General features: G+C 39.4%; 3 protein-coding genes across 5 annotated transcripts; 2 read left to right on the top strand and 1 right to left on the bottom strand.

Moving 5' to 3' along the window:
- Positions 1 to 132: 132 nt before the first annotated feature.
- gmfg (glia maturation factor, gamma) lies at positions 133 to 2,675 on the bottom strand. Its single transcript, XM_085430410.1, has 7 exons — positions 2,553 to 2,675; positions 2,043 to 2,139; positions 1,848 to 1,897; positions 1,715 to 1,764; positions 905 to 987; positions 653 to 726; positions 133 to 302 (listed from the first exon to the last, which is right to left on the bottom strand). Exons 1-7 carry the CDS (start codon positions 2,553 to 2,555, stop codon positions 231 to 233), a joined length of 429 nt encoding a protein of 142 aa, XP_085286536.1. The 5' UTR covers positions 2,556 to 2,675; the 3' UTR covers positions 133 to 230.
- A 4,186-nt stretch (positions 2,676 to 6,861) lies between these two features.
- On the top strand, positions 6,862 to 19,341 carry samd4b (sterile alpha motif domain containing 4B). 3 transcript variants are annotated; one of them, XM_085430407.1, is made up of 13 exons: positions 6,862 to 6,893; positions 8,351 to 8,863; positions 9,000 to 9,470; positions 9,626 to 9,868; positions 10,007 to 10,116; positions 10,438 to 10,524; positions 10,876 to 11,149; positions 11,394 to 11,479; positions 11,718 to 11,833; positions 12,078 to 12,270; positions 12,777 to 12,903; positions 14,955 to 15,038; positions 16,351 to 19,341. In XM_085430407.1, the coding sequence occupies exons 2-13, from the start codon at positions 8,668 to 8,670 to the stop codon at positions 16,377 to 16,379; spliced, it is 2,016 nt and encodes a 671-aa protein (XP_085286533.1). In that variant the 5' UTR covers positions 6,862 to 6,893; positions 8,351 to 8,667; the 3' UTR covers positions 16,380 to 19,341. The 3 variants fall into 3 exon arrangements, with proteins under 3 accessions (XP_085286533.1, XP_085286530.1, XP_085286532.1); XM_085430404.1 differs by lacking the exon at positions 6,862 to 6,893 and adding an exon at positions 7,009 to 7,329; XM_085430406.1 differs by lacking the exon at positions 6,862 to 6,893 and adding an exon at positions 7,337 to 7,628.
- A 128-nt stretch (positions 19,342 to 19,469) lies between these two features.
- On the top strand, positions 19,470 to 23,977 carry socs9 (suppressor of cytokine signaling 9). Its single transcript, XM_085430403.1, has 2 exons — positions 19,470 to 19,610; positions 21,547 to 23,977. Exon 2 carries the CDS (start codon positions 21,695 to 21,697, stop codon positions 23,324 to 23,326), a length of 1,632 nt encoding a protein of 543 aa, XP_085286529.1. The 5' UTR covers positions 19,470 to 19,610; positions 21,547 to 21,694; the 3' UTR covers positions 23,327 to 23,977.
- The last annotated feature ends 765 nt before the right edge of the window (positions 23,978 to 24,742 follow it).

Genomic DNA, 24,742 nt, shown 5'->3' with positions numbered 1-24,742 from the left:
CCTCTTGAGTATTTTCATGAATTTAACCTGTGCTGTAATTAGTACAGCTGATCTTATAGTATTGTATTTGTTCATCTGAAAAAAAACAACAACCCTAAAATGACTGATTTAAATGCAGAACTGACAAAGCTGTTTGGGTTAAAATGTTTATTAACAATTCCATACACACCAGATGGACATTAAACTGACAGCCTCGTAAAGGAACCTTTGGAGATGCAGAAGATGTACATTCAGCGAAAAAATGACAGGTGGCTCTTCAGCCATTCTTCTGTCAAGTCATCGGGGTTTCTTGTTTCAAACACCTTAGAGAGTAAAGCAAAGAAATTATAAAATGAGCAATAGCTCATACACAGGAGAATTAACATGTAAGAAAAGGCATGTTTATAAGAAAACATTACATTAAAATATGAATAACCTGCTAAATAAATTGGCAGTAAACATAAAAGTATGTCTGTCAACTACATAACTAAAAACAACTGAGTAGATTTCAGAGAAAAGTAAATCTGAGACTTTCAATTAAAATCTACAAATTTACAGATTTTCAATTTCTCTGAATAAAAAGTAGAAATATTATACATTGTTACATTAAATACTAGTGTATTTACTCAACATACCACTGTATATTATAAACTCATAATTTTGTGATAATTACCTTTGTGAGCTCTGCAGTTTGGACCAGTCGATTCTTGCTTCCTGCATACATCATCTGCTGCTCTGGCTTGCACCCTATTAAAATGAAAGTGACATTTTTTGGGGGGTAATTTTAATACTCGCCCAAACATATCTTTAGAATTCTAATTCAACCTTCATCACCATAAAAACATTTAAAAGTGTATTTTAGATTAGTTTACTTTGCCATTGTTGCTACAATGCTTTAAGAATCTAGATTACTGTAACTGCTTACCCACAGGACTGGAGAATATGAAACACAGCGGGTAAGACACTCTGCCATCATCATGGACATATTTGTAGCTGTAGACAATGAATGTACGTTTCTGTCAAGGAACTTTTCTGTGTATATAACCATATCAGTAGAATCTGCACAGGAGCAAGCAGAAAGGAGTCTGAAGAGGTGTAGGTATGAATTGGAGAGAAGAGGAATGAAAGTCAGTAAAAGCAAGACAGAATACATATGTGTGAATAAGAAGGAGACATGTAAAGGTGATGCTGGAAAAGTAGTGGCAGCCAATCCAATCCAGTGCACAAGAGAGGTGAAGAAGAGTGCAGCCAGGGTAGAGTGGGTGCGAAAAAGTATCGGGGATGATTTATAAGGGTTTACAAGATGGCAATGAGACCTCTTATGATGTACGGTTTGGAGACCGTGACACTGGCAAAAAGACAGGTGGCAAAGCTGAATATGTTAATATTCTTTAATTTGATTGACAGGATTAGAGATGAAGACATCAGAGGGACAGCTCAGGTTGAGACAAAATTATAGCGGCAACCCTGAGACTGGACGTGTGCAGAAGGGATATGGAGCAATCAGGCAGGAGGAAAAGAGGACCGCAGAGGAGATTCATGGCTGTTGTGAAAAAGGACATGCAGAGGGTTGGTGTGACAGAAGAGGATAATAGGATAGAATGAGATGGAGGCAGATGATCAACTCCGGTGACCCAGAAGGGGAGCAGCCAACAGAAGATCACTTGATTTTGCAAAAAGACAAATTTTTTTTTTAATTAATAATTTTGCTTTTCATGATATGATGTAAGGATATCTGGGCTGCCGCTCTGGAAGTTCATTTCTTAAGTCATCCATTGAGATGTCCTAGAAGACAAGACAGAGTGCGAGAGACTTTTTAAATCAAAACAAACAGAGTAAATAAAGAGAGAAAGAAAAAATTGACTTACGTCATATTCCTCCTCAAGAATAACGAGCTGTTTCGCCATGTCTATTTTCACTAAGAAATTTCAAAGAGAAATCTTTTGTGCTTTGATTTTATTTTATATTAGTTGGTCTGCAGCTATTCATATGCGATGAAAATGTTTGATAATGGTTTTACAAATGTGAAGTACGTGTGTAAGGAACGGATAAACGTTACTTACTTAGTATGGCAGCATTGCTGGTCTCTTTTCGAAATCGAAACTTTTTCAGTTTATCTTTCAGACTTTCATCCACTTCACACACAACTAAAGAGCTTGACTGTAAAAACAGGCCATGAAAACATTAGTTAAATTGTGTCACTCTATTAAATGCTCAATATCTCCAGATAATACTGTGATAAATAGTTAAGTGGGCTGGTCTACAGACCAAAAATAGAAACAAAAAAACGGGGTGAAGGACATCTACTAGATCTGTAAAGGGCTCTATCCACCTTGCATGGGTATATTAAACATCCATGACACTCTTTGACATTTTGAGGGCAGGAAATGTGTTGCAGCAATATGCAAGATTGTAGTTTCCTGTTTTATAGAGCAAGGGGGATGGTCGCAATGGTTAAGTAGAACAAATATCTTTATGCGCACAGACAAATACGTAGTATTACGGTTCATCGAATGCAGTGAACTTCAATTGAAAAGCTAAGTCTTTCAAGAAATTGCATCAGTTTCACCTACCATTCTCAAAGGATCCTTCTCTGCTTTTAAGTCCTGAGGGTAACACCGCCTTGCTTAAACTGTTTGCGATAGACTGACAGTTACTTTCAAACTGTTAAAGATGGCAGGGGAGGGCAGACACAATGCTAGATCGCCTCTCAGTCATGCTTCCTCCTTTCAGCAGGAAAACATGACAGCAGTGGTGAAGCGGAGCAACGTATCTCAGTCTTTTATTGCATAGGGGATAAATTATGGAAAACATTTACACACTAAACTCACACATTTTACCGTAGCAGAAGAAGCTGGAGTTGAAATTGAATAATTTTAGGCCATTTAAACCTGAAGATGATCAGGTTAATCATTTTGTGTTGTCTTTTACTGTCACTTAGTATCTGCGACTTTCACTTCCCTTTATAATGTGAACGTGAATATCAAAGTGAAACTTGCAGATGTAGAAGACGTCTTCATATCCTTAAACAATAGCAAAACAGAATGTTGTTTAGGAGTTGAAGTATTTTATTTATACAATTTAAGTCATAATAATAAAAAATAAGAAAGCTATTATGTTTAAGCAGCCAAAAGTGTGGGAAGAATAATTTATTTTAAAAAAATTCTTACTGTTTTACATTCCGGTTACATTATGGAAGGGCAACCTATAAATCACAAGTGACAGCACATTGTAATATTAGAGTTGATACTGGATTTTTTGGTCAATATTGGAATTTGTAAGGCACTGGTCACTTACACATGCTCTGTGTTGCCTTATAGGGCCTTTTCCCACCACGCCTGAAACTAAAAGGCTTAAGTCAGATCTCACACTCTGCACGACTGCCGTGCATTCAAGAATCTGCAGCCTGAAAGAAATCAGTTTCCTTTCTTTATGAATAAATTACATTACACTTACACAGCAACCTACCCCGGTGCCCAGGAATATTGTCAAATTAGAAGTGTAAATTAATTGTGTATCTAACAAATTTCCCACGTGTGGGACTAATAAAGGTTATCTTATCTGATAGGAAAGAAATTTATTGCCATGCTGCTCTCTACTGGTGGAAATTGTAGGTATGTTGCACCTCTGGCCAAACACACTTTGCTGTTTCCTAGACCATTTTGTTTTAAATAAAAATAATTAGGTGCAGTGACCCTTTTTATCTGTACTGATAAGTACCAATTGTGTTCTTCATGATTCAAAATTGGTATTAATAAAATAATGGAAAGGAAGTAATGAATAATAAATGCCAATGAAATTGTAACAGCAAAGGAACGTTAACAATAAGCAAGACAACTGATAGACAATACCCAGACAGTAAAAGCTACCATATGCAGTTTAATTTAGTAGATAAAATCTTTTAGTCTTGTGTTTTAAAAAGTGAATTTTTAAAAAGATGCTACAGAGTCTGCAAGTGGCAAAAGCCACCTTTAGATGTAGTCACTACTTTGAAAGGGCAGAAGGGTCACATCCTAGGATGTAAGTGTATGAACTGAGCAATATGGTCAACGTTTCCGCTATTTAACTAGGGCCAGCATTAATTTAACAGTGGTTAGTAACATTTGAAATCAATTCTAAAATATACAGGAAGCCCATGGAGAGATGCCATGATTATGGTGATGTGATAAAGTCTACTAAAACAATTGAAAAGGCTTTCTGCTATGTTCTAAACTAGCTGAAGGTGGAAGAGTGACTTTTCATTTATATCAAAGAGAATAAATTGCAGTATTAGGATGCACGTGTGGAGGACTTCTTTCACGTCTGAGTATGAGGATACTGGTTTTATTCTGGGGGTGCTTTTTTATTTCAAGGAAGAAAGACTGGAGAACTGAACAACCCAAACCTGAATAAACTGGAACTCCTGTATCTCTTTATATTTGTAAAAAAAAAAAAAAAGAGCCAAGAGAACTCTTATTGCTATTCATGCCGTTTGGGGGACTGAACAATAACAATTTTTATTCTGATCTATAAGGTGGAAGAAAATGCAGCGTCTTCTAATATTCAGCATCAATATCACAGCAATAGCTAGGTCTCTGGCCCACTGTGTCTATGGTGACCAACAAACTTCTTTCTAAAAGATAAGAATGCAACAATCAACTGCAGAATCCTTGATAAGACCCTTAGTTTTACTTTATACACCCTTTCCTTCCAAATGCAGTCCAAATTTATTCATAAAGCACATTTAAAAACAACAAAGTTGACAAACATGCTGTACATGAAACAAAGGGTTACACAAAAAAATAAGAGATACCATATGCACCATATACACGCACACACTGAAAGAATTGCCAAAAAAGAAAAGATCGCATACACTTTCATTAATATGAAGATGATAGGTCATTATATTTATTCATGTAGGCCGAAGACCCAATTAGTTAAACTACAGGCATGTCTTAAAAACATAAAGACCGGATGTCCCATAATCATCTTCTCCTAAATACCAACTATATTCTAACAGAGCAATTATAACAGAGCACTTCACCTTTTTCAGACTGTAGGCTTTCTTGTGGTTCCTAGGGTATTTAAAAGTAGAATGTGGCACAGAGCCTTTAGTTAGAAAGCCCCTCTATTGCAGGATCAGCTACCAACTTGGATTTAGGAGACATACACCCTCTCTAGTTTTAAGATTAAACTCAGAACTTTCCTTTGTGATAAAGCTCATAAATTAGTTGGGGCGGGTACAATTGAACTTGAACCATGCCGTTTACTGCTGCAGGACTTCCTGTGATACACTGTGGTGTGTTGAGCACTTCTTCTTCACCCACCACTTTTCCCTCATTACGTGTTTATATATTACTGCAGCATGTCATTCAAATGTTGTCTTCTCTCTACCTTAGTCTATGTTCTGTCCTATCTCCTTATGCTCTGGTTTGCTTTTCTCTTCTCTTTCTTCTTTTCTCTTTCCCCTCACCTCCCAACCACTTGTGGCAGATAGCTGTTCCTCCCTGAGCCTGATTCGGTTAGTTTCTACCAGTTAAAAGGGAGTGTTTCTTTCCCTCCCATGCAAAATGCTTGCTCATAGGGGTTTGTATGATTGTTGCGTTTTTCCCAGAATAGTGAAGGGGGTTTTCTACCTTGTAATATAAGGTGTTCTAAGGCCTATATTATTCTAATTTGGTACTATATAAATAAAGCTTAATTGAACTGAAAACATTTTTTAAGATGATCTAAAGGATCATCATCTAAAGATCTGTCGAACCTCGTGAAACTCTGACATGTCTTAAAGACCTCAAAGTCTTCTCTGTGGACTGCTAAAAAGATAGTCACTGGTTAAACTGAGGAGGAAAAATAAAAGCTAAAAGCTTGTGGAAAAAACTTTAAATAAAAAAAAACAACTTATAAATATGTAAGAACAGAAGGATGAAAGTTTGCTTTCTTTAAAAACGGTTCAATGACAGCACATAAAAAAATAGAATGGAAAATGATTCTGATAAAGAGATGAAAGAAAGTTTTACATTGTTGTGAGGCATCAGTGAAATGACACTGGACAGATGTGATAATGGAGTCTATATCTACTGTATTTTATATTCAGGTTAAGTTGCTGTTTCTTGTCTATTGCACATTTTTAACTGTATAGCACCTGCCATTTATATCTTACACAGTACTGTCCATACACTCAGGATGGTGGGTCAATTCAAGCATGATCATATGTTATCTTTGAATATTACATTTATAGTTTAGTTTAATTTTGCCAGAATATTGCCTACTTTTTGGCATTTTTGTATTTTGTATTTCGACTGTTCTCTATGTCGAAGCACAATGTGTGGTCTTTTTTGCACTATGTATATGTGCACACTGTGGAACCTGAGCTTCACAATTTTGTCTCTTTGCATACAGGTGATATAACAATAAAATTCACATTGGCTTCATCTGTATAAGTACAGTGAGAGAAGATGACAGAATAGCATACACTACTCAGCTACGACATTAGAAACAGTGGCAAGTGAAAGAATACCATTGGTCATTTTGTTAATAATGCAGTGTTCTGCTGGGAATCATTTGGTATTGACATTTATGTTGATGAGAAAACTGATTTCAGCAACCACACACATAAGTGCAATACAGGAGCTTAGAAAGGCTCATCGAACAAGCACGTTAGGTTAATTTAATGGTTCTTAAACTCTGGTGGTGGCCCCACTGGTGGGACATAGAGCCACAGCAAGTGGGATTTGGACGACCAGAAGCTAAATATAGAATAAAACTACGTTGAATTAATAAAAACACAAGTTTTTTCTTCTGTCTTTAATAACTGGTACAAATGTGGGGAGTGGGCTGTGTGGGCGAGTGTGGTGTGAGGTTGTCTGTCTCTGTGATCAACTAGAGACCTGTTCAGGACGCTATGGGATAAGCAACATTTCCCTCGCAGAGAAAACGTAAGAAAATGTATATATCTATCAGATATATCAGATAGATAATCCACCTCAGCCAGGGTCTTCTTCATATTTATAAGATTGTGGGCGGACATTAATATTGCGTGCGTCGTGTAGACGTATGACGTTGTGCCCACGTCTTACGTCAACTTAAAATCGAAGTAGATTTCTCCAGGCGTACACTCCTTATTTCTGTATTGTAACTAACATTTTTGTACATAAATTCTTTAACATAGTATGCTTAAAGCCACAGAGGCTCACCACTGTACAGGAACCTCCTTAAGGAGTACTACGCATGGGACCGAAAGCTACGCTTCTCAGCTAAGCTAACGTTGCTGCATCTTTTAGCAAAACTTGCTAGCTAAGAAGCTAACGCTACCGTCGAGCTAGCAATGCATTACTACTAGCCTAGCCCGCTAACCAGTGACAACTGACAAAGGTAAACAACAAATCTTTTGAGTCTCTTCAGTTTAAATCGTCACTTGAGTAACTTAATCTTGCTATCTGGCTAAAACCTCTGGCCGATCAGAATAGCGTTTTAACATTCTCGTTTTTACCGCTAAGACTGAAGTACGAGGCGGAGAAAAGGGGCAGCAACAGCGTCAACGAAAAACAATACAAATCTCGATCCCTCATCACAGACTAGGCCAACCGAGCTAACTCAGCTAACCGCTATTTAATGCTTAGCTGCCGGGTGTAATATTCGTCTGTTTTAGTCTAAGAAACCCTCGCAGCAAGGTGAGAACCGGAGCTTTCAGCCGAGCACCCAGCTTTGTTCATAAAATCAACATTATAGCTCATACTGTTACAGGTGATAGCGTTTGCAGTGCTGGGAGTTAGCAGTTTTGACATGTAACCGAAGTTACCCTTGCTCGTTAGTGATTACATGTCTGCGATTCATTTTCTCTGTAAGAGAAAGCAGTATTAGTTTCTGTTAAAAAGAGGTATTATTCACTTATGTTCTTTGAATAGCGGACTTTTTTTGCTCTACGTTTTACTGACCCAGTCTCTTATTGATAACTGTGTTGACACACCTTTTGTGAATGGCTCGCCTGTATAATGATGCTGTGACTTAAGAAGCATAGACCTGGGAGAGGTCTTTATAATGCCTATAATATAGCGGTAGTCTGTTTTATTTGCACTTTGTGCCATAATCTCTGATTAATGATCATGATATAAGATTAGACCCTCATTGTCAGTTATTTTTTCCTCTCCCTGAGGTTGATGATCCATTGGCATGATCTAACAGAGTCATTACTGTTACCTTGTTTGCAAGGTTGAGGCAATAGATTACTCAACTGCCTTATTTTAACATAAGCTACTTCTGGCTGCTCCCTTGCAGTGATGTTACATTTAAGAAGTTTTTCCTTGTATGCGATTTTAGAATTAATGTGACAGTTCACCGAATGTCTAGTTTAAGTATGCAATGTGGTTTGCTTTCTGTGTTTGTTTTGTAATAGGGTGCAGATGATCCAGAACACGCCGGAATGAAAAAAAATATTTTCCTGTTTGTGTGATTAGCCACTACAATTGACACTCACTTTCAGCCTAAAGACATCCTGTGAAAAATCCACGCCACATCCCTCGCTGAAGTTTCTCCTGCATCTGAACCATGTGAGGGTCCCTCGGTCCAGTCTGAGGGGAATCCCAAGACTGTTGAAAATACAACCCCGCTGTGCGGGGCTGGACTCAACCCATCTGTGTCTGAGCGAGCAGCCTTTCCTGTAGCCCGCTCCCTGTTGGCACATTCTTTTTCTCCTTACCAAGGAGACGCGCCATGATGTTCCGAGACCAGGTAGGTATCCTCACAGATTGGTTCAAAGGCTGGAATGAGTGTGAACAGACAGTGGCGCTGCTGTCCCTCCTGAAAAGGGCATCCCGCACCCAGGCTCGCTTTCTACACATCTGCCTTGAACACTGGCTGGCAGACTGCACTGACATCCACATCCTTGAAGCTGAGGCCAACAATGCAGGTAGCTGAGAGCTTAAGTGTTATTTATTATTAATTACTTTATCATTACAGCCATATTAATTGTTTTTCTAAAATGAAAGACAGCATATATTAAATAATAAAATGTTAATCACATGTAAAAATCTATTTGTCGTTAGCAATTGTCAGCCAATGGCACCAGGAACCAAAAGAGAAAGTGGTCTCCTTGCTGTTGTCCCATCTGCCTCTGCTGCAACCACGTAATAGTGAGGCCAAATGTGAGTACATGAAGCTGCTGCAGAAGGTTTTGAGTCACACTATTGAGAGTAGCCTGTTTGTGGAAGAAAGCAGGCAGCTGCTATCTTATGCCCTCATCCACCCTGCCACCACACTGGATGACCGCACATCTCTCGCCATGTGGCTGAACCACCTGGAGGAGCACCTTTCCAGTGGGTATACACCACGTGCTCCATCCAGCCCCTACCACCCACGCCAAGGCTCAGATGAGTGGCCCAGTTCTGCAGAGTCTCTGGACCCCGGCCTTGTTTGGCACGACAAGTCTCCTTCATCCAGCACACCTTCAGCAGGCCAGAACGGACACATGTCATTCCCAGGCGGGATGTCCTCACCTATTAACAGCAATAATACAGGTAATATTTGTCATTCAACTCTCATTTTTCATCTTTTGGGAAAACATAAGAAGTGGTTTAGTAAAAGCATGAGTTATCAGTCATAAGCATATCGACTGTTTTACAAACAGTTTTTTTTTTGTTGTTGCTCATATCTGAAATGTTTCCCTTTCCAGGCCTTTGTGGGCAGATGCAGCCCAGCCCTCAGAAGAAGTCCATGTCCATTATTTCTTCCAGTTCCCAGGCTTGTGGGTCTGAGTGGGTTAGCCAGGATGACGCAGTGGGCCGGCAGAACTTTATTCCGACAGATCACGCACCCCTTTCGCCCCAGAGCAGCGTAGCTTCTTCAGGCAGTGAGCAGACAGAAGAACAAGGCTCTGTTCGCAACACCTTCCAGGAGGATGGTAGTGGCATGAAAGGTCAGAGTTCTTTACCTAACCAGTCCAAGAGCACTCCAAGCTCTGGTAAAAGCCATGCACAGCCAACAGCTGGGGTGATTTTAAGCCAAAATATAATGTGACTTTTTTTGTAACTTTCCCCCCCCCTTTTTGTTCTAGATGTTCCTGCATGGTTGAAGAGTCTCCGCCTTCATAAATATGCATCACTTTTCTCCCAGATGACCTATGAGGAGATGATGATTCTCACAGAGCAGCACCTGGAGTCACAGGTTTTTAAGCCTCCTTTTTGCATACGCTGGCGCCAGGCTTTGATTATTCTACACTCCTTATCAATTGTGAACATTATTGTCCTCAAACCTGATGATACATCAGCTCTCAATGAGGCATGAAATTAAACAACGCACCCTACAGTTATATCGACCCAGTCGCACATACAAATGGTGCGATTTTGCCTCTGCCCCTTGGCTTTAATGAAACAGATGGTGATTAGGTCTGTTATTTAGTAACTGTATAAATTGCCCAGTGTTCCCTCAAGAAATGACTTTCCTGCTTCTTATGCCATCTTGCTATTTTCTCTTTCTCCTTTTTAGAACGTCACTAAAGGAGCACGACATAAGATTGCCTTGAGTATCCAAAAACTGCGAGAGAGGCAGAGTGTGCTCAAGTCTTTAGAAAAGGTAATTCAAATCGGATAATATTTTTCTCAAGCTAAAAAAAAAAATAGCAGTGGTGCTTTGTCTTGATGAATTTTCAATTGCACTGATCAAAATTGCACTTGAGTATGTACTTGGTGACAGTCATGTGATTTAGCTCCATTGGGAAATTCCCAGTCTGCTTGTTGGCATAGAAACATGGAGGAGGGCTGGTAGGAATTCAGTGTCTTCCTGTAAGACATTTCAGTGGAGCAAACGTTTGCTTGGCTACAGTCTCAATCTGGATTTCCAACTTGGAAATCAATCTTTCCGCTCACAACAGCACCCGTAAAACTTAAGCTATCATATGACAATGATGTCGTCATCTCTTGTCAGGATATTTTGGAAGGGGGAAACCTACGCAATGCCCTCCAGGAGCTGCAGCAGATCATCATCACACCTATTAAGGCCTACAGTCCACCCACTGCAGCACAGACTGCTTCAGACACCACCACCTCACCTTCAGATTCTACAAAAACAGGAACGGATAAAGAGCCGGCCCCAGAGGGCTTCCAATCCAACAATCCACCTCCCTGTGATGGAGATTCCTCAGGTGCACCCATCTCAGATGGTGACATTGCTGGACAGTTCACTCGTGTTATGGGTAAAGGTAAGAATACAGTAGAGGTTTTACGGAGTAGATGAAGGTTGCTAATTAGATTGGTGGCCAAGTCCTTATTGGAATCTCTCTTACAACTTTCTTATAAAAGCTATGAATTTAGATTTCATACCCAGGTCAGGATATTGTATAAAACAAAAATACTTAGAATAATCCATTTTCACCAACCCCCATTAACAGAGATCAGCAGGTATCACTCATACTGAAGGGTACTGTGGCTTTTTCCCCCCCTCAGTTTGCACCCAGTTGCTGGTGTCAAGGCCAGATGAAGAAAATATCAGCTGTTACCTTCAGCTAATTGAGAAGTGTCTGATACATGAGGTAAGAAACTGAAGATGAAGCTTTTTCTCTGTTTGCTCATATGTGTGGATGCAGTTGTAAATGGAACTTGTGACAACCTTAAAACACAAATATAATGCCTTTAAAAATATCTTTTTAAAAAAGCTTGCCTGTTTCTTTCTTGAACTGAAAAATAAATACAGATTCCAAATGCATTTCCAGAAATCCTGCTAATACTTTGTTCATTATTTCACTCCTTTTTGCTGTCTTGTTTTGACAGGCTTTCACAGAAACTCACAAGAAAAGGCTGGTCTCCTGGAAGCAGCAGGTCCTCAAACTGCTCCGCCTGTTCCCTCGGAAAGCTATGCTGGACATGCCTGGGTACCGTCAGAAAGGGTGAGAGTGCTGGCCTTCTTTTACCTTTGATCTTCCTCTTTAGCAGAAGAGCTGTCACATCAGTTTATTGTGATTCTGGATTCGTCTCTGTTATCTGTTAGCTTGATTTTCTTTCCCTTCTTTTTAGTTTCCTCTTTTCCTAATTGAAATTGCTGCTGTCATTTCTTAAGAAATGGCTGTAATAGTTCAACAATCCTTATAATTTCTAAGGCATGTTTCTCTGGTGTTTGTTTTGCTACTCCAGCTGGACCTATGGGTCCAACTCCCTCCCCACAGCAGGTTCTGTAAGTGGAGGTGTAGGGCGTCGCGGCCAAAGGCAGTTCCAGATGACCCCTCGTGGACTTCCAGCTGGACGCATGTGTCTCCCAGCTGGTATTGGGGGAGCTTCTCCACGGCACACTCTCACTAGTCCTGCGCTGACAGGACAGGGTAGACAAGTCAGTATTTTAAATGTTATAATTATATTATGACATCAAGTTGTAACATGCATTACTAATTTTAACTTCTATACAGATTAGATAGCCTACGAAAAAATCAAATATTAAAAGATTTAATGACTTAAAACCAGTTGTTCTCAAACTGTAAACCCCGCTGGTGACAAATGGTGAGCTAAGTGGTGTAGAAATGACCCAGAAAAAAATAGTGGAACAAAGTTCAATTAATATGAACTCTGTGTAGGGTAAATTTGAATAGTTTTGTGAGAAGGTATTGGTCAGTATGAAGCACGTTAAAACAGTCATAATACATCTTTGTTCTGAAAGCAAAAAAACTGCCCCCAAAAAGAGGTTTAATCAGTACAGATTTGACAGTAAAACTGGTTTCATAGTTTTATATAATTTGAGTGTTTTTATTTGAGAACCTAGCTGAAGGTTTAAGAAACTTTGCCAGTTTTCCTGGATAAGTGATGTTTGTGTAAGGAGAACTTGTGTTTTCCAATATATAGAGCCTGTGGTTTGCCAACCCTGGAGGCAGTAACAGCATGCCAAGTCAGAGTCGCAGCTCTGTACAGCGGACCCACTCGCTCCCTGTCCACACTTCCCCACAAACCATGCTCATGTTCCAGCAGCAAGGTATATATATATATATATATGCACTAACCCACAAACTGTCATAGTGCTTGTTTAATGTACCACATTCTGTGCCAACATGTAAACACAACCTTCTTGACATCTTGGGATTCCTGTTTACACTTTATAACACCTAGTTTTACCTACATGTTCTGAAAGTATTTTTTTTTTTAATGCCTAACTGGAAATGGCTATTGGAATATTTGAAAGCTCTGGATCTCAGTCTGAGTTTTGCAAGTAGAACAAGCTACACAACCTCTGAAAAAAAAAAAAAGCAAAAAAAAAAAAAGCTATGAATTGGTCAGATGCCAGAATGGAGAGTGTCTCTCCCTCTGTGCCAAGGACAAACTAACAAGACGGCTTAGCAGCATGTTGCAGAAAACAATCTGTCGCCTTGTATAGTATACATAACCTTTGGTTGCCTTGTTTTGTGTGCCAGATGCCAGACGTGAGCATTGCAAATTTACCTGTAATGGATCTGTCGTGTTTTAGCAGAGTCAGCTTCGGATATTTCCATAAAGGAGTGTGTGAAAGCCAGAAATGTATAGTTCCACAGACATGAACTCAGTATGGTTATAGTTTCAGTGTCTACACTACACAAGAAACAAAAACCTGAAAAATACAGCATTTCTAATTGACTGAGTCCAAATCTGAATCTGCTTTAAGATTGTGTTGCATTTTTTAAACGATCGATTGAATAAATGTTGGAAATATTTAATTGCAAACTAAAGCTTGGTCCTGCACAACAGACCATGTTTCCTAATTTACTGCACTTCAGGCAGCTTACTGCTTATGAACAGAAGCGTTCCTGAACTGCTGACCTTGTTATGTTTGTGATTCAATGCTTAAATCTGTATTTTCAATATAGTGGCATCTACAGTGATCTGCCTCTGACTTTCCTCTTATAGCATGTTGTTTTTGTTGCACGCTCTTCCTACACTTCATTTAGTGTAACAACATGCCTGCATCCATACATCATACATATATTTTTCATTTCTAGCTTTAGCATAGAAATTTCAACAACAAATTTCCCTAACAAATTTCCCACGTGTGGGACTAATAAAGGTTATCTTATCTTATCTTATAACCAGTCAAAGCAAAATAAGGTGTTAAAACATATATGCAAGTAAAAAGGGTGTGTGACAGCAGCCAGAATTATACAGCATGATGTAGGACTCTCAGATATAAACCTTTTTATTATTTTGGAAGTTTTGTTCCTCAGTACAGAGACAAAACAAAACTATTGTAGCATAATATGTTCTTTGAGTATCCCAGAGGATTCCTTATAAAGCTGTCTAGACATCACTGTCAGCCAAACACCTAAATGCCTTTGTGGAAGTTCAACTTTCAAGCTCCGTTTTACTTCTGCTTCTCAGACCAGTGTTGTACTATCGATCATGTCTTTATTCTCTTGAAACCGATTGAAATTTACATCAGAACTTACATCAGAATACATCTAAAGCTTTGCAGTCACAGTCTGCTTTTTTAAGTAAGTGAAATGCTAACTGATGTAAGAAAGAAAAGAGGATTGCAAAGGCAGACCTATATCTCACTCTTGAGTTAAACCCCCCCCCCCAACTGTTTGTAAGTATAAATTACATTTCATTAAACACTTTTAAAAATACAGTAAAATGATGTTAAACCTTAGACTTTTACACCATTTATACAAATTCTTGTGCCAGTTACCTCCATTTTTCGTAATGTTCATAGTCGTTTCAACCGAATTAAACACTATCTGTAGATATGCCTTATGTTGTTTGTTTAGAAAACAGAACTACTCCCTTTATTAGTGTTACTCACTTCAATTTTAGATTACAGCACCAAGGTGAGCTGAGCATAAGCAACCTTGTGATGATGATTCTTTTGCACACTGTGTTTTTGCACATTGTGTTTCAATAATGTAATCTAAATGTGAGTCAGGCAGATTAATCTGCGTTAATGCAGATTTTATATATAAATGTTTTTTTTGTTTGTTTGTTTTCTAAATTTAGTGTAGTGACAGTATGTCATTTCCTAACATTCCTGTGGACTAATAGTTTTATTCATTTCCTCAGAATGCCAAGTTCCAGGTGCTGACCTGGAGATCAACCCTACGCTGGAATCACTGTGCCTCAGTATGACAGAGCATGCCTTAGGGGGTAAGTGTCAGCAACTTTAAATGGGACACTGGTTGGCAAACGTGTACACAGCTTTCAGTTAGAGCAGAAGAGCAGGGGTGGACAGCCCACGATCCCCTTAACTGTCACTCCTGCAAGCTTTAAAAAACAAAATAAAACAAAAAAGATGTAATCCTGTAATCCTTCTTAATCTGCAGCTTTTTTTCTTTTATTGTTTGGTAGGAAGAGCTTAAATAGATCTTTTGATATTGAAGGTTGCTGACCCAAGAACTAGTCAAATGGGAGAAAAAGAGCCCTTTAAACAAAAGACAGTGTAAAAAATGGATATACCCAGAGAAGTTTTTACTATTGTTTTTTCAGCCACAAGCTACCTTACATGCTTCACAGGGTCAAATTTTACTTTATCCGCTAATGCTAGCAGGCTTGATTAGAATGTTGCATCTATAAACTGTATGGGTGCATCTCATTTGAGGTAATTAGTGCCAAGTAAGACTAATAAAAACTAGAATTTCACTCACCAAAACTGAAATAAAAGAAGCCATAACATTAGTCAGATAATCCACTGAAAAGGCTCCAACAGCATAGACACAATGAACAGTAGTGGATGAGGCCTAGCAGACTTGATCAGCTCCAGCTGCCTGTGGCAGGACACCTGTCTGTCAGAGTGGCCACACCCCTGACTCAGTTATTCAAGTGGATGAGTTACAAAAGAATTCACCCCATTTAGAGTGGGATCAAAGCCAGATTGTTTTATGGTTATTAATTCTGTTTGACATTTTAACACGGGGGGGTCTGTGCAGTGCTCTATTTGGAAGAGAAACTCGAGTAGCAATTAGAGGAACTGCACTGCCACTTCTATGTTGGCTTAATTTTTAAGCTCTGGAGGTTGCACCTGTGTTTCAACATCAGTAGCTCTGTATAATTGTCCAGTATTGTGGTTGTAAATAATTTATGAGATGCATGACTTTTGGAAAATTTTATATTTTCATTCCTTTAACTGATGCGGCTAAAGTTATGTTCTGTTTTGGCTTTGTATATCTTAAAACAAGGATGCATAAAGGGCCTGAGGGCCAGAAGCAGCATAAATCTTAATAGAAATCTGCAGATTGTCTGTATACTGGATAGTATGTGTTAAATCAGTGATACTGCAAGACAGAAGCCAATTTAAATTTCATAGGATTTAGTGTTTTTAATTTTCTTAATGTTACTAATATATGTATCTAACAGTAAGTTTAGCAGCAGGACAGTGACATGCCCCTTCAGCGATGCCATGCTTATCACATTGTGATTATAAATGTAATGTACCTTAACGTGTCTCTGTTCTACCCCCCAGATGGAACAGACCGGACTTCAACAATATGAAAAGAAGAAAGGAAAAATACACTTCATTTGAGGCCTATTCAGTTCCTCATCACCCAGCACAAAGATAAACGTATGCTTCAGAAACCCAGGCAAAGCAGTCACTACAAAATGACAAAAAAACTGTGTATATGTTCTCTAATATTTTTGTACGTTATTATATACAACTAAGTTTATTAAAAATGGAATACAGATGATTATTATATTGCAGGACAGAGAAAAAAAAGGTTAACTGTGCAAACTGCTCCGTGTCACCTGCAGGACTGTGGCATGATCTGCAGAGGCTCAGTTTGCCGTTGTGAGAGAAAAACAGTAGATTGGTGCTTTCATAAAGGGGTTCCGCCCTATGAGTTACTCTTCTTTTCCTTCTGCCTTGGAATAAGGCTTTCTATCCAAAACACACTGACAGCAACAGCCTCTGCACCATATAATGTGTAGATTCTGAAGATTTCCAGCCAGAGTTAAGGCACTTTTAATAAATGAACTTTGATATTAGGCACTAAATGGTATTTGGCTCAATTACACACTTACTGAGGTTCCCCTTGTAGTCAGGTGCTGATATACAGACACCAGTATGCTTTCTAGCCACCGTAATCATTCTTTAACCTGTGATAGCTGGGGCTTTTGTTGGTTGAAACTTGGTCAGCTTTCCTTGGTTCTTTTTGTCGTCTCTAACGAGCATGTTTTTGTGTCAAAGGAAGGAGAGAGATGACCAAAAGGCTTGAAGAACAGCTTGTAATTCAACCACAGGTTTATCCTTTCTCTTGGTTGTTTTTCCCCTGAACATGTAGTCAAAATAGAAGTGACTCTCCTCCTCTAAACTTCTACCAAGCCAAAGAGAAGGGTTGTGTGACTGTCAATTTGAGAAAGACATTTATAGTGAAATGGTATACTATTTTTTAAAAAAGAACAGCGGTTTAAAGAATTTATACCAGCTGCAATTTGTCTCTGTTATTTTATGCCCTACTACATAAATGATGATGAATCTCATTTTGTGCCGAGGAATCCCCAGAGGGGTGAGTAAGGGCTGTGAGGTTTGTACTGTGTGAGAGCTGATTTGATATTGAATTGATAAAAGCAAGGAGCGCAGAGTGTTTTCAATTTACAGTCTAATGCCAGGCGAGAAAACTAAATGAAACCCATCTCAACCCTCTGGCCCCCTTATAATTGGCTTTGGAAAATGAAGCTTGATCTCATAATAAATGCTATGGAGCACAGCGCCTCACCCTCGCAGTGCCCTCTTCCTCAAATGGCCAATGTGATGATTTGATGAATCATACTTTTCAAGGTGCTTGACGATGTCCATCTTTTTTCTGTTTGTGTCTCAATGTGTTTCAGTCTCAGAACCCTAACATTATCATGTGGTATCAGTGTTGAATCAAAAACTGTCTTATACAGCCTCTGTCTGTGAATGTGGCAGAGCCGGAGGTGCATGTATGTGTAATATGGTCTTAACTTTTGGATCACTTTTGGTTGCAACATAAGACAGGGATAACCATTCAAATTATTATTTCATCAAAAATAGGAGGTCTGTCTAGTAAAGATGGTTATTTACAGATATCTTTTTTTCAATTGTATTTTTTACTCTCCCTTGATATTGATAACTTATGCTTATTTTCTATAATCGCATGTTTTGCCACACTAATACCGCACTGTTGTAGATAGAGGGCATGGTGGTTGATGGTGCCCAGTGTCACCGGAGAACAGAAATCTTGCAACTAATGTTGTATGTTTATATCGCCTAAATGTCACTGTTTACATCTCTCTGGGATGATGCCAGATTCATGTTCTGTGATGTCATGCATAATCCATTGTCTCACAATCTAACACATTAAAGAACTGAAGCCTTCTCACACCTGAGCAGGCTGGGTAGATCCCAAAAGCAAGTCTTCTACCCCCCAATCCATGGACTCCATATGAGTTGCAGTAGTGGGTTTTTTGTTTGTTTGTTTGTTTGTTTGTTTTCAAAGGTATAACTATATGAGGCACTTAACGGCTCTTTTTTTGTTTTTGTTTGTTTTTTTGTTTTTTGGTCATGTGGTGGTGAGAAAGAATTGTTTCTCAAACCTTGTGATTAAACTGTTTAGCTGTCATGTTCTCATAAACTGTTTATGTGGTGCCTGAAATTCTCGCTCCAGCATCCTCAGCTTTTGTTTTAATAATGGTCATGAGAAGCATTCTAGTCATAGATTTCTTCAGAGCAGGCTCTTGGGATTATCTGACTTGTTAAAAGCATCACACTCATGCCCGCAAAGGACTTTAGTGAGTTAGCAATGGTGGCTTTAAGACTTCTTTCTTTTATTTTTAACTCTTCACTATCCTGTATACCAACTATGTTGTTGCAGATGGCTCAGATTATCCTTCTCATGGCCTCTGTTGCTTTGGACAGCCTACTTGTTACTTCAAATAGACACAGAGGTACAGTGCGGCAGATTTCTACAAGAGTGTGTGTGCGTGTGTGTTTATAAAGATGATGCAGCAGGGGGGTGACAATGCTTTTCTGAGCCACATAATCATGATGTGATTATGAGTAAACTGAACACTAATAACTGGCCAAGGAATATGTTTACTCCATGTTTACATTCCAAGATGCGTGATATTAGTTGAGAAGTGCATGTATTAGTTTCAGGCTGGTGTATTTTAACATGCCACGCACCCACTACGGAGGTACAGAGCCTGTGTCGCATGGAGACGTCTACCAAGTGGTCCTGAGACCATGTTCATGTCCCAGCATGGCTTTATTATTGAATTAATGTAGCCCACCAGCTGCATATATCTATCTTGTACCAGTTATATTTAATTCTAAAACTCTCCCCCAACTTTTTCTAATGTTTTATGAACCTTTTTGCATCACATGCTTACACTCTACTTTTTTACTGTCACTCATATGTGAATGGTCTGAAATGCAACATCCGTCGGATCATTGACAGTCCAAATAAAGAGGTTCAGTTCTTTTGCAAATTAACTTGTGGTCTGTGTTTGTGTCTGTTTTTTTTTTTATTTATTTATTTTTATATGAGGCTTCGGGAAACTCGTGAGTCGCTTTTAAGATGCTCTTGTGTTGAAAGAGTCGCCGCATTGATACCGCAGAGTACGTTTTTACTTCCGGGTTGCGCGGTTCTCGCAGTTCATCAAGCTAATGCGAGCTAGTCATCTCGCTGTTAATAACGGCTTTAGTTTAAATAAGAAGAAACAACGTCTGTTTGGTCTGGGAACTTGATTACAACTTCTTAGGTATGTTCAACATGTGTGTTGTGGCCGTATAAGCCCGATGTAAATGTCTGTAGGCAAGGCAAAGACCTTCCTACCGCAGAAAAGTAGAGTTAGCGGATGGCTAGCTGTGCTTAGCATGTATCAACACTGAACAGCTGTCGGCTAACAATGTTAGCTTGTTAGTTCTTGCTTAGTGTATTTCACGCTGCATAAATGATTAAGTACTTAATTTGGCTGGTAAATTTACATATTTAACGACGATTGAGGTCGGCTCAGTTGTAGAGTTACAAGTTCGTAAATCTTTACTTTTAAGTCGATCATCCCCGGTGTCTCGATAATAGCGGGTGGTGTGATTTGTGAGGACAGAGCTCGATCCCAGATAATACTGCTGCCCCTGGTCGGTTTGTTAAAACTGAAACAGTTTTAACATTTCTATAAGTTGCCGAGACACTAACGTTAAAAAAAAAGTTTATTGCTGTTTAAGAATGGTATAAAGCTTTGTTCATAAAACATTTTCAGAAGTTGTGTCACAGAGTGCTTTTCAAGACACCTAATCAAATAAAAGGAAGCCTAACGCAGGGAAGAAAAAGTGGGTGTTTTTACCATTTGTCAACCTTCATGTGAAGTTTAATATCTAAATGTTTCTAAAAGCCAGCTCCTCTAACAAGACAGGACATAAGAAAATCTAAACATGGGTGTAAAAATGAAAGCATGAATTACAATCCGAAATAATCACTAATATTATTAAAATGATTTATCTGTCATTCTTTGTTTAATTTATCTTGTCTATGCTGTACATAGCGGGACAGCCACAGAAGTACATTCACAAAGCCCCTGGAAAGCATTGCTAACCGTGGCCAACAAACGAACTTTTTCTGCACCACTTCAGATGTCAAAACAATCTTAATATCGCAAGCCCTGTAATTAAAAAAAAAAAAAAAAAAAAGAAGTATATTATTATTACCTTTTGGATTTCTAGCAAAAAAGGGAGCCACTTTGAATTTTGCTCGAAGCTGTGAGCAACAAATAAATAATTAAATAACTTTAGGTTTGTGTGATATTTTTCACCTTGTTGACCACTCAAAGTCTTAAGAATTGCCGCAACTCTGTTATTGGAAACAATGCAATGGATTTTGCCTTGTGTTGCTGTACAAACTGCATAACAACATAATTTCTAGTTTACCTTCAGGCATCTCTTTCTCCACTATGTTCTGCAAAGGGACTGCACTTGTTCGACAACAGTCCATTATCAGCCAACCGATTCATTGGCTCTATTTAGATGATCTCTGATATCAGTTCTGCTGAAAGCTGTGATATGCTAAAATTCACTCTGGACATAACATTTTTACAGAAAAATCAGAGGTCACAAAACTTAGAAAGCAGTTTAGCTCTTCAAAATTTGTTGTTAGTACTTCTCCTTTAGTTCCTAAATCATGTGTTGTTATGTGTTATTTGTATATTCTTTTGTAATAAAGTTTTGTAATATGTATTCTACTCCCAGTACGGACAACTCTGTGTACTCATCTGATGTCATAGAAACTCAAGATTTCTTAATGTTAAAAAGACTCTCTTGTGCAGTCTAACAATACCATAAACCAACATTTGGCCTGTATAGTTTTTTTCCTCCTCTTTTCTCTACCTAAGATTCAAGTCTGAGTTAAAAAAAAAAAAGAAAAGGAAAAAAAAAGAACTGTAGATTAATCAATAATGAAAATGTCAGTCTCGGCTCTAGGGTCAACACCTTTCTAAAACAATTTAAACAAAAATAAACCTTAGATTTCAACACAGTGAAATTCTGAGAAGTGCTATTGTGTTGGATTGCATCAGTTTTATATGCGCATTTGAAATAAACTGGCAACAAAGTGTGCGCCACCAGAATTTTGACATTATGTTATCTATAAATATTCCATAAGGTTGAAGCTGAGCTTTGAACAGAGTTTTCTTTTTTGTTTTTCAGGCATTGTAAAGTCTGTATGGCCACTATACATGGATGGTGAGAGTGACATGTCAGGATGTGGATGGAAATCATTTGCTGAAAGATAACTGTAATTAGCTGTTCCTTGGAAATTTCCTGGATTGGTGAAACTGTCTCCACATATTCCGTCATGTCATTACCAAAGGAGTCAGGGAACCGAGGAAAAGATCGAGAGAGGGGGGCTCGTCCCAAGGTGAGACAGAGCCGGTCAGAGGAGAGACGAGATGCAGGCGGTGGAAGGAAAGGTGGAAAGGGGAAGAAAAAAGGCCTTTCCTCCCACGACGCTGCGGCTGAGCGACCTGTCAGTGATGGCTTTGAGTATGGTGAGCTGTTGAGTGAACTGGAGACCAGAGACCAATCTTCCCCTTCCCCTCTGAGGGATAGTTGGAGATGGCAGGGCTTTGAAGTAGCTGCCTCATTACTAGGACAGGAACGAGTAACAGCAAGACCAACTCTGGGAGCGACTGGCTCTGCTGCAGAGTTACCCACATCTAGTGAAGGTGAGGGGAGAGGGTCAAGCAGCAGTCGCACTCTCAGGCAAAAAATCCAAGATGCAATGGGGCAGTGTTTCCCAATAAAGACACACACTGCAGCGGCACCAGCTCCATTGCCGCAGGCTCTTTCATCATCAAGTGCCTGTGGCTCCTCGAGGCGCAAGATCCATCTCAGTGAGTTGATGTTGGATGACTGCCCTTTCCCTGTAGGATCAGAGCTGGCTCAGAAATGGTATCTCATTAAACAACACACGGCCCCCATTACCCAGCCTCCCCTGCTAGATTCTACAGTAGTGTGCACTGCCCCAACTTCAACCATGGCAGTTGCAGTGGAGGATGTGGATGACCGATTACGAGAGCGCAGGCGCATCAGCATTGAACAAGGGGTTGAGCCACCTCCCAATGCAGAGATCCACACATTTGAGGTTACAGCCCAAATTAACCCTCTCTACAAGCACGGCCCAAAGCTGGCTCATGGTATGAATGACTTAGCTGAGACTGACAGAACCTCCGTCCATCAGCAACAGCAGCTTCTTCTCCAAAGACAGCAGCAACACCAACTCCTCTTACAGAGCTGTTTGGACACTCTGGATGAAGTTGCAGCCTCTGCATCAGCCTCCGTCCACACCTGCGACGCTGTCTCCGACGCTTTGGTTGACCCAGACATAACTGCGACCAGCATGACCTCTGGAGAAATTCTTCCTCAGACTGAGCATCACAAATCTCACGATAGCTATCGCATTCACACTCAGATTGATTACATTCACTGTTTAGTTCCAGACCTGCTGCAGATCACAAACCTCCCATGTTACTGGGGAGTCATGGACCGCTACGAGGCAGAGACATTGCTGGAGGGAAAGCCTGAAGGCACCTTTCTACTGCGGGACTCTGCCCAGGAAGACTACCTCTTTTCAGTTAGCTTCCGCCGCTATGGCCGCTCACTACATGCACGTATTGAACAGTGGAATCACAACTTTAGCTTCGATGTTCATGACCCCAGTGTCTTCCACGCGCCCACAGTTACAGGACTGCTAGAGCACTACAAGGATCCCAACTCCTGCATGTTCTTCGAGCCCCTCCTGTCCAACCCCATCCACCGCACACAGCCCTTCAGCTTGCAGCACATCTGTCGAGCGGTCATTAGCAGCTGCACCACCTATGATGGCATTAATATGCTTCCCATTCCAAATGCTTTAAAAAAGCACCTGAAAGAATACCACTATAAACAAAGAGTACGTGTACGGCGAATGGATACCTGGTGGGAATGAAAAACAACAAAACACTGACTTAGAGAAACTTCCAAATACATTTTTAATGCAAGTCTCACTAAACTGAACTGAGAAGTGAGTCTTATTCTTCACCCCGTTTGGCTGTATTAACCTACACCACACTGTACTTATTTATTATATTCCTGCTGTACAGGTCTTAACAAATTGTACTAAACAACACTGATGAGGCAATATGTAATCTCACTGTTCTTGCACATTCAGTTCTTTATCCTCAAATTAAACAGACTTATTTAGATGTGTGTTGTTCACGGCTATCCTCACATATCATCTGTGTTTTCAAGTGTGACTAAATCAGCTTAATTATCTAACGATGGGGGGGGGGGGAAGAGTCCTAGAGTGAAAGGAGATGATTATAATCAAGTTGTTCATCAGTCACGTGCTGAGAAGGTGAAACACGCACTGACAAGGTTTCTTTCTTGTAAGTGAGGTGCTGAAGTACAGCACGTCTGTGGTATTAATCATAATTGCCTACATAGCCCAGGGCTGATCATAAGGGATGACAGTTAGGTGCATATGCTACGTGGTCCTATTAAAGATGCAAAGGCTTGTCACTCACTGGATTTGATAATGTGCTCACATTAGTTTTGAGTTTAATTTTTACTTTTAACTGCAATTAAAGACTAACTAACATCCTGTGGTATCAGTCCTGTCTTTGCTGCAGTTATGTACAAGTATGCTTTCGCTGGTGGGTGTAACTCCCGGTGCTTCTAGTGGAGACACTGGACGCGGTGAAACTAATTTGAAAATGTCCTTCTTCCAGGGAGTGAAGTAAAACACTCCATTTTCTTTTATACCTTTCTTTAGCACAGTGCGATATATATATATATATATATATATATATATATATATATATATATGTATATATATATTTTTTTTTCCCCAAGTTTATTTTAAGTGTGCAAGTCTTATACTCAGATTCTAAACCTTTCAGCTTCAATCCTAAGCTGTTGGTTTCCCGTACAGTTAAATTGCTGCAGTCAGTGCTGGCAGTCTTCATTAGTTTAGTCAGGATTACATGTGGCTCGCATGAACCTGTCAGCCGCATTGTGATCAGAATGTAATTATAAAGCCCTGCGGTTTATGTACCTTATTTTGCCCAAACTCTGACTTTTGTGCATTTCCATAAGTCTGGAAGTTGAATCTGTTTTATACATTTTTTCCCTATGCATCTAATTGTGATGTGAAGGGAGAAAATTGATCTTGTTGCTATACTTCCTGCTGGGTGTATTTGAAAGAGGTAGGGTGTCTCCACACTAATCTTCCATTCCAGCAGTTCAATGACAAAATTACCATAATGAAGTAGCACTGGTGAATCTTAATTAACAGGGAGAATGATGGGAGATGGAATGAATTTGAGCTTTTTTCTGGGCTGACGTGAAGTCAGTTACCAAGACA

Source organism: Copadichromis virginalis, linkage group LG14 (genome assembly GCF_057382275.1).
Source record: "Copadichromis virginalis isolate Kocher_CV1m ecotype Utaka linkage group LG14, C_Virginalis_male_GT1.1, whole genome shotgun sequence".
Taxonomy (NCBI): domain Eukaryota; kingdom Metazoa; phylum Chordata; class Actinopteri; order Cichliformes; family Cichlidae; genus Copadichromis; species Copadichromis virginalis.
Note: the sequence above shows the minus strand (reverse complement) of the source record. Positions and strands in the feature narration are given on the sequence as shown.

What these genes read in the sequence shown, in the direction of transcription:
- gmfg (XM_085430410.1), bottom strand. An exon ending in CATATTCTCCAGTCCTGTGG is followed by an intron (nt 727 to 904) that starts GTAAGCAGTTAC and finishes TCATTTTAATAG; the next exon opens with GGTGCAAGCCAGAGCAGCAG. An exon ending in AAACTGCAGAGCTCACAAAG is followed by an intron (nt 303 to 652) that starts GTAATTATCACA and finishes TTACTCTCTAAG; the next exon opens with GTGTTTGAAACAAGAAACCC.
- samd4b (XM_085430407.1), top strand. Translation starts at nt 8,668, where the DNA reads ATGATGTTCCGAGACCAGGTAGGTATCCTCACAGATTGGTTCAAAGGC. An exon ending in AGCAGCACCTGGAGTCACAG is followed by an intron (nt 10,117 to 10,437) that starts GTTTTTAAGCCT and finishes TCTCCTTTTTAG; the next exon opens with AACGTCACTAAAGGAGCACG. An exon ending in CCTGGGTACCGTCAGAAAGG is followed by an intron (nt 11,834 to 12,077) that starts GTGAGAGTGCTG and finishes TTGCTACTCCAG; the next exon opens with CTGGACCTATGGGTCCAACT.
- socs9 (XM_085430403.1), top strand. Translation starts at nt 21,695, where the DNA reads ATGTCATTACCAAAGGAGTCAGGGAACCGAGGAAAAGATCGAGAGAGG.